At 43.3% G+C, this 12,717-nt stretch overlaps 1 protein-coding gene across 2 annotated transcripts in view; it reads left to right on the plus strand.

Moving 5' to 3' along the window:
* The first annotated feature begins 1,016 nt into the window (after nucleotides 1-1,016).
* BUB1B (BUB1 mitotic checkpoint serine/threonine kinase B) overlaps nucleotides 1,017-12,717 on the plus strand; it is a 37,331-nt gene continuing 25,630 nt past the window's right edge. The window contains exons 1-9 of one of the 2 annotated variants that reach the window (XM_060261342.1): nucleotides 1,017-1,151; nucleotides 1,576-1,798; nucleotides 3,124-3,183; nucleotides 3,274-3,418; nucleotides 8,262-8,458; nucleotides 8,550-8,716; nucleotides 8,808-9,007; nucleotides 9,768-9,862; nucleotides 11,436-11,662. In XM_060261342.1, coding sequence (XP_060117325.1) covers nucleotides 1,659-1,798; nucleotides 3,124-3,183; nucleotides 3,274-3,418; nucleotides 8,262-8,458; nucleotides 8,550-8,716; nucleotides 8,808-9,007; nucleotides 9,768-9,862; nucleotides 11,436-11,662 — 1,231 coding nt within the window. In that variant the 5' untranslated portion in view covers nucleotides 1,017-1,151; nucleotides 1,576-1,658. Of the gene's footprint in view, nucleotides 1,256-1,429; nucleotides 1,799-3,123; nucleotides 3,184-3,273; nucleotides 3,419-8,261; nucleotides 8,459-8,549; nucleotides 8,717-8,807; nucleotides 9,008-9,767; nucleotides 9,863-11,435; nucleotides 11,663-12,717 lie in introns of both variants that reach the window. The other variant, XM_060261343.1, reaches the window with a different exon arrangement.

Below are 12,717 nucleotides of genomic sequence, written 5' to 3' on the forward strand. Positions count from 1 at the left end.
TAAACAGAGAAGCAAATTAAAAGAAAAGCCAAACAGTAAGGATGAACCAAACAATGAACCATGAAATGCAGACAGTAAAAAGTAAACTGTAGTTATGTAAAAGCAGTTTGCAGTCAAGAAAAATATAAAAACCATTCCATAGTTATGTTAAGCTAGTTAACACCTGTAGTGGCTAGGGAGGCCAGAGCATTGCTCATTTTTCACACTGAATTATTCAGGAGAGTGGTTTTTTTTAACAGAGGTAATCAAAACTGTTTAAAAAAGATGCTTCAGAAAAATAAAAGGACTCTGCTACTAGCATAGTATGTATTGTCTGTTGATGTTGGTATAATCCTGCTATGTAGTTTCTGCATTGTTTAAGGTGTCATGTTAATAATGTCTATGCTTTGTTTCAACTCAGTTTTCAGTTTGCTGCAATCCAAACTTTATTGCTTAGTTTATTGGATATCCCATCCAGTTGACTGTATTGGTCATACACTGTGTAATCCACCTTCAGTATCAGTGAGAAAGGCAGACTAAAAAAATAACAGTAATAAATAATATTAAGATTAAAAATATAACAAAGTTAGAGTTCTGTGGCACCTTTAAGATCAAGGTTTTATTCAATGTATGAGCTATTCTGCATACCTTGAATAAAACTTTGTTGGTCTTAAAGGTGCTGCCAGACTAATTTTGTTCTCTTGCTTCAGACCAACACAGCTATCCGCCTGGAACTATTAACAACAAAAAAGCCCAACTTGGTAATAACTCGAAAGCTACATGACAGTCAGTCCACCAATAAACTGTAGAAAGAGGTACAAATGCATTGGCATTAGATCGGTTACTGATCTTTATAAATAAAAAGAAATCACCATATCTTAAATTCTTTGAAATGATAGCGCCCCCCCCCCCTATACTTCACCTTTACATCTACGAGATCATTTGTCCCACCATGGCCAATAAACTACAATTCCCATAATGCATCGGCCTGCCCGGCATACTTTTCATTTTCTACAGTCCCGTAGGAGGTGTCAAGTGTTGGAGCTGACCAATGAGAACGAGCAAACGATATGGAAGGTGGCGGTTAAAATTTGAACACGGAAAGACGTATTGAGAAGCGGCGCGGTGTTCGAGTTGGTGTTTAATTAGTCGGTTGTTTATATGTGTGCTGCGTAAGTGAGGGCGGGGGGGTGTTGTTTTTTGCTCTGCGATTGGCTTAGGGGTGAAGGTTGCCTTTCCTGTTTACGGGGTTCCTGAGTGGTGTAGGAAGCCAAAGGTCTGTTCGACTCTTGTTTTTCGGCTGTTTGTCCTATAGGGATTGTGGGCTTCCGGTTGCTCTAAGTGATGAGTCCTGGGTTCATGTGCCCAAACTCACCTAGGAATCCAGAACTTTCCCTCCTAAGCCTCCTGAGGTTGGCATAGGTCACATTATTATTCCTCTCCCTTCCAGATTTTAACTCCTCTCGCTGCAACACAAAAATAAATGCTGATGCTCCTTAAATGAGATGATTATCACTGCGAATGTGTGGGATCTCTGGCTGATAATGATTGAACAAATAGGCCATCCTGAATGCTTACTGTCATTTCCTTATGCAGAATCTTAATTTCCTGTCCTGGAAATAACACTGCTACATATTGCTGTCAATGCTGTAGAGTGACCTTAAAAAACAAAAGTTACCATGGCTTCAGATGGGAATGAATGGGAATTGAGTAAAGAGAATGTGCAGCCTCTTAGGCAGGGGAGAGTTATGGCCACCTTGGAGGAAGCTCTGGCTCAGCAGGATGTTTCCAGCCATGCAGCTATCCAGCAACAAAAACGGTAAGTTGACTAACCTTGCTTCTTAATCTACTTTTCCCTACAAGTAAGGGAGTCTCAATGGCTTAGTGTCACACCACTACAATTGGTGTTTCCTGTAGTGAACATCTGAAGAGTGACTGGTAGTTGTGCATTTTAAAATACCTGCTTACAAACCTAGCTTGACTGGGAATGTATGTTATTGTCACATGTCTGCTGGGGATGTGCAGATATATCCACAGCAGTTGTATTTGCTGTGTAAAAGTGTAGAGATGCACTAAACATAGCATTAACAGAATTAAGTCATTAAAGCTTGTTTTGCACTTAACAGGCCAACACAGCGAGCTGTCTTTATGTGGGTTTAAGAGCTGGAAACAAGGAAGGCAGAGATCTATTACATTTTAATAATTTACTGTTGCTTAGATTTTTGGGTTTTTTTAGGAATGGGAGAGAACCAAAGGAAAAATAACTAGGTCTGCAGAGGTACGACTCTGTGGAATGCTCTAGAACATTTTTGGTTTTAACAGGATGTTTTATCAGTCAATAGCATGTGTGTAGTATTACATGCAATTATATGAACTGGGACTTTTTTCAAATCATGTCTTACTACAGATTGTAATGGGGCTAGGGTGGGTGGTATGTATCAAGCAATAATATTTTGGTATATTGGGCTTGTAACTTTCAAACAAGAGGCATATTGCAGTGCTAGCTAACTGGAAGTCCAAAAGTTGCTTCTGTGTTCCTATCAAGGTGGTAGTTTGATCTAGTTGGTTAAGATGATGCATCCATATTGTCTTAAGTGCCATCCAGTTTGATCTTTTATGCAGTCAGGATGAACCTGCTACTTGAAAAAATGCAGTTGTGCATCATTCAGCCAAAATGGTATACTTGTCTGTTCACCATCCAGAAGTGTTCTATAGCACACTTATATAATAATAGATGATTCTATTAACATCATGTCCTAGAACCCATGGAAAAAGAATATTCCACAATGTGATGTGTTGCAAGTCAGATGCTTCTGTAAACCAAGAAGGATTACCAACAATATTCCCTCTAAGCTGAGTTAGTGTGAACTAGCTCACAGTTTCTTAGCCTCTGGCTCACACATTTTTGTCTCAGCTCAGGAAAAATGCCCCCCAAGCAAACTAATTTATGCAGTAGCTCACAACTTTAATGCCAGTAGCTTAGGAAGTGGAGTTTTTGCTCACAAGGCTTCACAGCTTAGAGGGCGTATTGATTACCAATGCTGAATTTCTGATCTTGCTGGAGAATAACCAGACATTCACAAAATATTGCTCTGTTTCCCAAGTAGTTTTAAAGCTACTTTTGTGTTTAATTTTAATTTTTAGGGAATTTGAATCTGAAATTCGTTTTTATTGTGGAGATGATCCTCTGGATGTCTGGGACAGGTAAGTTTTGCTACTATGAATGAAATCATATGTACCAGTCACCAATGCAAATGGATTTTTTGGTGCTCATAGTTGTTTTGATATCTTAAGGTATATCAAGTGGACAGAGCAGACCTTTCCGCAAGGTGGTAAAGAGAGCAACCTCTCTGCTGTGTTGGAGAGAGCTGTTAAAGCACTGAGTGAACAACAGAAATATTACCAAGACCCCCGGTTCCTCAATCTCTGGCTTAAATTTGTAAGTTACAGTATGTGTATTTTTTTCATATGCTCCCATTTCAGTTCCTTCGAGCTCTATGTTTTGTTTAGGAAGACTAAAATAACCTTCCTTAAGCTATGCATTTCACTGATCTCATTCTAATGTAGTGGTCCTTGTACTTCTTCATAGCCTGTTTGCTTGGGGCCAGTCCACACCTGTGTCTTCACCAAACTGTGATATCTAAGTTGAAGAGCATGGGTTCTCATTTCATAAAGAAGGTAGTAGATTCTCATATAACTGAAAATCTATGAGCAACCAAAGCCTTGAAGGATAAATATGGCTATCCCTGCCTTTGATTAATGGTGTTACCATAATTGAAACATTTTGAATTTATGAAGTAGACATCAGTATTGCAGAGCTACTTTACATGTAGAAATGTCATTTTGGTATATAATATGTTCCTTACAAACTTTAAGAACTGAGCTATTGTGCTTTCTAAGGTGACCTTGAGGTGTTAAAATGCATTCCACATATGCACATATGTAATTTAGCTCATTAATTCTCCTATCAAATCTTCCAGGTCCCTGAGAGGGAAAAGCAGATCAGAAATTGAACTGTAATGCTACTATTAAGGTACTTAGAGTATGAGCAAAGATTAGAACTCAACAGTAATGTAGGTGTAAAAACTTCTTTAAGAAAAATCATAGTTTTCAGTAGGTCAGATCAAGAGCTTTTCTGTGCCTTTCACTTGCTTTCTGAAAAATTTTAAAAGCAGGAAATAAGTTAATTTGTTGTGTGTCACAGAGCAGGGATGCACAATTCATTGGACACTTTGTCCTTCAATAGCCAAACTTGCCTCGGAGATCATAATTAGGGGTGTGCAAAAAAAAAGAAATTCGGAATTGCAGGGATTCGAAAATACACAGGGCCAAAAAAATATGGAATACTGTGTGTTTCCTGTTACCGTACTCGGAATAGCCGCATATACGGTAGATGTGCGGCTATTTCCAAATATATGGCCCCATTATACCCTATGGCCTTTGAAATCAATGGCAAAATAGGGTATATTGGAAGCCGCCTGGAGGAGAGGGCGTTTGAGGGAGAGCCCCCAAATTTGCAGGGGACTCTCCCCTATGAACCCCTCAAGTCCCAAAAAGATTGGGCCAGGGGGCCCCATTCCAGGGGCACCCGAAGAGGGTGCCCCTATTTCACCATTATACCCTATGGGCCATTGAAATCAATGGCAACATAGGGCATAATTAGAAGCTACTGGGGGGCAGGGGGTTTGAAGGAGAGCCCCCAAAACAGTAGGGAACCCGCAGGGAACTCTCCCCTATAAAACCCCCAAGTCCCAAAAAGATTGGGCCAGGGGGTCCCTGTCTTTGGGCTCCCCAAAAGGCCCATTGCCACCAATGATGGTGAAAGCCCAATTAGCCACTTCCTCCACTATAATTGCTGTGGGGAAAGTGGCTCTGGCCAGAGGGGGGTTTGAGGGAGAGGCCCCAAAACTGCAGGGCAGCTTCAGGGGACTCCCCAGCATGAAACCCCCCTGGCCCAAAAAGACTGCACCCATCTGTGGGCATCCCAAAAGGAACACTGCTCCCAATGGTGAGAAAAAAACAATTAGAGCCACTTCCTCACTGTAATTGTTGTGGGAAAAGTGGCTCTGGGGAGCAGGAGGTTTTGAGGAGAGCCCCCCAAACTGCTGTGCAGTTTCAGGGCACTGTCCCACACAAAACCCACAAGGCCAAAAAAAAAATTAGACCAGGGGGTCCAATTCCTGGGGCACCCAAAGCCAAACCTAACTTCACACCAGGCAGCTTGGGTGTCCGGAGTCCTGTGAGGGGCTCAGGGCAGACACATCGTGTCTCGGGGTGGCAGGAGGGGCTGGCCGCCGGGGGGGAAGTGGGCAGAGATGGATGCACCTCGTGTGTCTCCATCTCTTCCTCCTCCACCCCATGCAGCCTCCCCTCCTGGCCATCCCTGAAGGACTGCTGGTGCCTGAAGGAACCGATGAAGGGGGCTGGTCGTCCTCAACCAGCTTCTCCTCCAGCTTCTGCACGACACTCTGCACCCTCCTTGGAGTGATCGTTTTGGACAGAAAACTGTCCCCAAAGATCATCTCCAAGGAGAGCTGCTCAGGCCGAGCGACATCAGCTGGAGGAGAGACTGCCCGAGCAGCAAACCCCTGCTCAGTACCAACACCTAATGGCACCTCTGCTGGGGGCGCCCCAGCAGCAGCCTCGATGAAGGGCCCAAGGCGGGCCTTCTTCATCACACTCCAGCCAAAGGTCGGAGTGCTGGAAGGCAGCTGTGGAGTGGCCCTACGCACAGGTGGGGGGGAGACCTGGGTCCTCCCCCTCCCTCCACTCCTCTAGTCTTCTCCTAGCCTTGCCCCCAGGGCCGCTCTTCTGCTGCCTGTCATTCATGTCACCCTTGGCCAGTCTCACACAACCTGAACTGCGAGTGGTTTTTTTTTACAAAGGTAACTCACTGCACTGTACCCTGAACCAACAGGTGCCCTGACTTCTTTTTAAAAACCCTCCCACCAAAACTTTTTTTTCCTTTGGTCCCTAACCTGTCCTTCTTTGGGTTGGGGTAGTAGTGATCTGGTAAAGTTTAGGAGACTAGGTGATCCTGCCTCTACCTGGCTACAGTTTTTAAAAGGCTACCTTGAGATGAAGGCAATCCTTGTTATACCCTCCTAGTGAAATTTCTCCTAACTAGATCTGGGGTCAAACCGGATTTCCTTGCAAACTAGAAATCAGGTGTCCCCTATAACTTGAGAGAAGCTGTGGTTTACCCTATGGAAATCTAAGGATGCACCAGCTTTCAGTGGCTGAAAGCAAGATGCACTGCAACCCTAGTCTCTTTAAAAGGGAGCCTGATGTGGCCTAGTAGTCATGCTGCCTTTTATGAGAAACCTAAAATCTTTTTCAATTGCCCCTATTTGGCCTAGTTGAATTTTGAAAGAAGATAAAGCTCTAAACTGGATTAATTATTTTTTAAAATTTAAAAAAACACAGTCCCTAAAAACACCCTTATTAGTGGGGCAGTCTATTTAGTGGCCCTAGCCAAACCAAGAGCACACAGACTCTGAACATCTGAAGCTGCCTTATACTGAATCAGACCTTTGGTCCATCAAAGTCAGTATTGTCTTCTCAGACTGGCAGCGGCTCTTCAGGGTCTCAAGCTGAGGTTTTTCACACCTATTTGCCTGGACCCTTTTTTGGAGATGCCAGGGATTGAACCTGGGACCTTCTGCTTCCCAAGCAGATGCTCTACCACTGAGCCACCGTCCCTCCACAAGGGCGGGAAAGGAGGGACTCCAAAAACAACTCTATAAAAACCCCACCCCACACACCAACCCTCTCACACCAACCAGAGGTAATTTAAAAAAACCAAAACGTGACAGAAAGAAACTTAACTTTTACCACCACCCCCCCCCAAACCAGGGGGGGAAAGGGAAAACAGGAGAAGGCCAAGAAACTCAACTGTTAAAAAAGTGGCCTTCACCAATAAGAAACCTCAGGCCAAATCAGTCAACAACACTCCCCCCCCCCCCCAAACCAGAACCAGGAAAAGGGACAACAGGAGAAGGCCAAGAAACTCAACTGTTAAAAAGTGGCCTTTTAAATAATGAAAATTAGGCCAAACAGCCCCCCCCCCCCAAGAACCAGAACCAGAAGAGAAAAGGAACAACAGCAGCACAACACAGCAGCAACAAATCAAACACAGAATCCTTTTAAAACAGTAAAAAACTTAACTTATAACAATACAGGAACTTTACCAACCCCTCCCCACCCCCCCAAAAAACCCTTCACCCTAACCCCAAGAAATCCAGGCCACCCAAATCAAGAAAAGTAAAAGGATGCTGCACTTTTAAAAGTCCTCTCACTAAAGTAAGATACGGGCAAATTGGCAAACCCCCCACCCCAGGCCCCCACCCCCAGCAGAACCCCCTAACCCCAAATAAGCTACCCAGTACTCACCCAGCCAAATCTGGATAAATAAAGGGACTCTGAGTCTTAAAAAGTCCTTTTACTAACTAAAATAAAAAAAAGAACCCCAAGACTGTCTTACCTAGACGTCTTCTCTTCTCCAGGCACTGTCTGGCAGGTCAGGCAAGGCTGAGAGAGAGCAGCAGCAGCTGAAGCCAAGGGCCAGCGCAGCACAATCTCTCACACCAACACGACAGCAATGGAATGGAGTCCAGCCAGGCAGACTCCTTAAAAAGGGTCTCTGGCCCTACACAGAGCAGTTTCAAAAAATAGCACTGCTCTGTGATTGGCCAGAGGACACTGTTTACTTGGATACCCAAGTAAACAAAAGAACAACAGTGTTGCTGATGGCTGAGGAACTAGCCCAGCCATCAGCTACACAACAGCCCTGCAAAGCATGCATTTGCAATGCATTTTGCAAATGCATGCTTTGGATTGGCTGCTGGGGCTCCTCTCCCCCTCCCTCCCTGATCCCAGGGAGGCTATGGGAGAGGCAGGAAAAGACTTCCAAAGGCGGGAAAGGAAGCAAGCAGCTCCCCTGAGGCTGCAGAAGCTCCTTTCCTGCCTTTTCCATTGACTTCTGTATGCTTCCGAATATCTATACGGAAGTATACGGGGAGCCATATATGGCTCCCGTTTAATGGGCTGAAAATGGATTCAGAAGTATACACTTCTGAATCAGGGGTGATTCGGTGCTCTATGCGGTTTGGCCGAACCGAATGCACACCCTAATCATAATGACTAAAGTTCCTCTTTAAACTAGAGAGCATTTTTTCTAGGAAGTCATAGCTCCAGAAAACAATCACAGCGTACAAGTTGCTGATTTTGAAGATGACTTTTTTGATGTAACAGAGTCTTGCCCCTCCCCATTTGTTTTTCAGGGGAATTGCTGTAGTGAACCTCTGGACCTGTATAGCTATCTGCACAGCCAGGGGATAGGCACATCTCTGGCACAGCTTTATATCACTTGGGCAGAGGTACTTGAAGAAAGAGGAAGCTACAAAAAAGCTGACTTGATATTCCAGGATGGTCTGCTGTGTAAGGCTGAACCATTGGATAAACTACAATCCCACCATAGGTAATTATGGTCAAATGGGCATATGTGGAGAACAAATTGTGCTTTCAGTAATAGTGACTGTGTTTCAGTGATCTTGAACTTTTGTGTTCAGGCAGTTCCAGGCCCGAGTATCTCGGCAGGCCCTACAAGATCTTGAAGAAGACTGTGAAGAGGAGTCAGGTTTTTCTGAACCTCAAAGAACAACATTGGCAGAACTGAAAGGAAGAGGGAAGAAAACAATGAGAGCCCCAATCAGTCGTGTAGGAAATGCTGTGAAGCGTAAGTTGAGTTTGGCTATACTGGGAAAGTACTGCTGCTGTGTTTCAGTACAGTGTGTGAATGACAGATATCTCACTTTGTTTGCTCTTAGTCCCAAGCCAGGGGCAGAGATTCCAGCATCCACCATCTCAGCAGATTTCAGGTTGTCCAGCCTTTGCTGTATATGATGAAAATAAATCAGAGGCTTCTAGAGCTGAGCTTCCAATGCTTGTACCACAGCCATGGGCAGCTGCTCCAACAATAAAGGCCAAGGAGAATGACTTACAGGCAGGACCATGGAACATAAGGAGGGTAAGGAGAAATAGTAAATTGAATTGCTCACAACAGATGGAACCTGTGATGTCTGGAGGAGACTCTTCTTTTCAAAGTAAAAAGCTTGATGCAGGTGCAGGAATTCATATCCTCTGTAGTTTTGCTTTAGATCTGCCTTTTAATTAGGCTTAAACTTAAACTAAATGTTATGCCCTTTGAGTATTATAGACATTGGAGAGCTCGCTCTGACTATTTTCTGGCTAATTACTTTCAGTTTCCGCTTGTAGTGTATTTGCAATCAATGAGTGGCTAACATGTTTAAGAGCAGAAAATGACATCCTTTTGAAGCTGTTGCTTCACACTCAGCTGCAGTTCAAAGAAAAGCTCTGGTGTCAGTGGAAGTGCTGTAGAGGTAGCTGTACAGTAGGGGTCAATGAAATGCCTACCGGGGTCTGCTACCTTGGTAGAATAGGTAAAAATAGAGTGAAGTGCTGCTTATCATTTTGCCACAGGTGTATCTTGTCCTTTGGCTGAGAAGTCTGTCTAAACTTCTGAGTAGTTGGAATTTCAGTGGTCCTGAAAAGGATTCTTCTCCTTTTCTAATTTTGTCTTGTCCTCCTGTAACTAATCAGTAAAGGACAAAAACCTTTAGTTCCTTCTAGTGCTGAGGTTGCGAGAGGATGAGGAGGATTGGTGTGATGCAGATCTATGTATAGAAGTAGGCAGAGGACATATCTAAAGGGCAGTCACGGTTTACTGGCTGGCAATATATGAAGATACTGAGTTTCTTCTCCTTCAGCGTCCTAGCAACAATATGGACTCCAGTACTGTGGCTCCAGTTGCGCTCCCCAATTTTACTCCATATGTTGAAGAGTCAGCACAGCAACAAACAATGTAAGTTTTTGTTCCTCAGCCTGTTGATTAACTAAGAAGGGGAAATGAATCTTTGAAAACCTGCTTCAGAAAACAGACCAATTGACACCCATGCTATAGTTTTAATTTTGTTTTCTCCTAGTGTAGTGTTTGTGGCTGTGTGACTTCTTACTACTTAGGAAGCTTTGTCTGGCAGAATCACTATGGGAAAGTGTTGTCAAGCAAAGGGGCTAGGTATCTCTAAGGGGCTAGATAGCCCTCCATATATATGCATATATTATGCATGCTGTCCCAAATATGTAGGACACAGAACTGTCAATACATAGGTCTGGAATGTGAAACAATAGGCAAATCATCTTGGGTTTTTTTTTTTAATTAAAGCACTTGTATTCCATATTTCCACCTAGTCCAAAGCAGTTTACAACAAAACTTAATAACAGCTATCTATAAGCAGGCTGTTAAAATAAAACAAAATCAAAACAAACTTGGTCACATAGGGCTGGGTGAAAACGTGGTTTTAGCTGATACCTTCAAGAGAATGGGAAGTTATCCAAGGGCTGGGTGCAGCCATGGAAGAGGGCCTTCTTTCTGAGCCAGTTTGGTGTAGTGGTTAAGTGTGCGGACTCTTATCTGGGAGAACCGGGTTTGATTTCCCACTCCTCCACTTGCATTTGCTGGAATGGCCTTGGGTCAGCCATAGCTCTGGCAGAGGTTGTCCTTGAAAGGGCAGCTGCTGTGAGAGTCCTCTCAGCCCCACCCACCTCACATGGTGTCTGTTGTGGGGGAGGAAGATATAGGAGATTGTATAGGGTGGAATATAAATCCAATGCCGTGGTCTTCTTCTGGTAGTCATCACTTCTCATTCCTGAAATTGAAATTTCATTGAAATACTTTTAGCACAAACCCTGTTAAATGAAGCAAGAGAATTCTTTCCAGGCATTGTTTGTTTCATTAGGCAAACTATGGAGTTCTCCATGATTTTGTGGTCTTTCCTTTGCCGGTACCAATATTTGTGAAAACACTGGAAAGTAGCAAAATCTAAATAGATTCCTTTAACATTAATTTTATGGCTGTGGCTCATAATGCAGGAGGCTCATGTCTTTAATACTGAACGCAAAAACTAATGCAGTTATTTACTTGCATATGAAATTTTATTTCTTCCTGATCAGCTACAATACCAGCTCAGTTTAATTAGAGATTAGACTTGACTGATTACATTCCATATTGTTGATGTGTGTGTGTGTGTTTTAACTGAACCATGTGCACTTTTATCTGGGAAAACCAGGTTTGATTCCCCACTCCTCCACTTGCAGCTTCTGGAATGGCCTTGGGTCAGCCATAGCTCTCATAGGAGTGGTCCTTGAAAGGGCAGCTGCTGTAAAAGCTCTCTCAGCCCCATCTACCTCAAAGGGTGTCTGTTGTGGGGGGAGGAGGTAAAGGAGATTGTGACCACTCTGAGTTTCAGAGAATAGGGCGAGATATAAATAATCCAATATCTTCCAATATAATCTTTTCTGATGACTAGTAGCTAGCAATAGGTTAACCATCTATAGTCTGTCCCTTTCTTATTTGTGTTTCTTGCCTGCTTCTTCAGGACTCCCTGTAAAATAGAGTCTAGTATAAACAGTGTGTTAAGTGCTCGAAAGCCAGGGAAAGAGGAAGATCCGCTGCATCGTGTGCAAAGTCATCAGCAAGATGGTCAGGAAAAGAAGGAAAAACCAATGTATTGCAAAGACAGAGTATATGCTGGTGTTGAGGAGTTCTCCTTGGAGGAAATCAGAGCTGAAATCTACAGGAAAAAAGCCAAAAAGAAAAGGGAAGGTATGTATAGGCCAACATTAAAAATATTTATTTTTTATCATTTCAAATTTGTATTCCTGTCCACGGAACAGGACTTGGAGTGGCTAACATCATATAAAAGTGAGCTGATCAGTTTTAGAGAGTAAAGGTCACTACCATTTAAAATATATGTAATTAAAAAGCACTTTGGGATTATGTCACAATTTAAGTGGATTTCTTGTTTTCATCATAAAATGACAACTGCTCAAGGAAGTATTCTCTTTACAGAGGATTTTCTGAACCTGGCAATAACATGTTTCAAGTTCTGGTTTCTTTTCTAGTGGACAGCTGCGTAGGTGACAGGATATGCCTGGCTATTAGAGTTAACTTGTACCTTGTTAGCAATAGAAGGTGGTAAGATTTATACCCTGCCCTTCACTACCTGAAGGCGTCTTAGAGTGGCTTACAATCTCCTTTCCCTTCCCCTCCCCTCAACAGACACCCTGTGAGGTAGGTGGGGCTGAGAGAGCTCTCCCAGAACTGCTCTTGAGCAGAGCAGCTCTGAGAAAACTTGTGGCTGACCCAAGGTCACATCAGCAGCTGCACAAACCCGCTTCTCCCAGATAAGAGCTCGTGCATTTAACCACTATACCAAACTGGCTGGCCAGTATTTCCACTTCCATAGAAAATATTTTCTATTGCTTCACAGTAATTATTTATTCAGCACACCAACCCTGTAAGTGTTGATATGTTGTAACTAGGCATGTGTGCAAAAAAGGGAGGGGGGCTGGATTTGGATGTATTGGATCCCCCAAAATTTGAGATGCCTAAAAAACCCTGGAATTCCAATACTCATATGGCATTTGGATTCTTTTTTTTAAAAAAAAAATTCCATTGTACCCTATGGAACCTATAGCCAATGGGGAAACTATCTGGGGGTATCTAGGGATCTCGGGAGGCTTCTTTTTGAGGTAGAGGCACCAAAATTTCAGCATAACTTCTGCAGCCTCTCCTCAAAAGAATTCCCCAAGTTTCAAAAAGATTGAATGGGTGTGTGTGTGTCCAATTCTATGGGTCCCCAAAGAAAGTGCTCCCTT

This window comes from Heteronotia binoei, chromosome 21 (genome assembly GCF_032191835.1).
Source record: "Heteronotia binoei isolate CCM8104 ecotype False Entrance Well chromosome 21, APGP_CSIRO_Hbin_v1, whole genome shotgun sequence".
Lineage (NCBI taxonomy): Eukaryota > Metazoa > Chordata > Lepidosauria > Squamata > Gekkonidae > Heteronotia > Heteronotia binoei.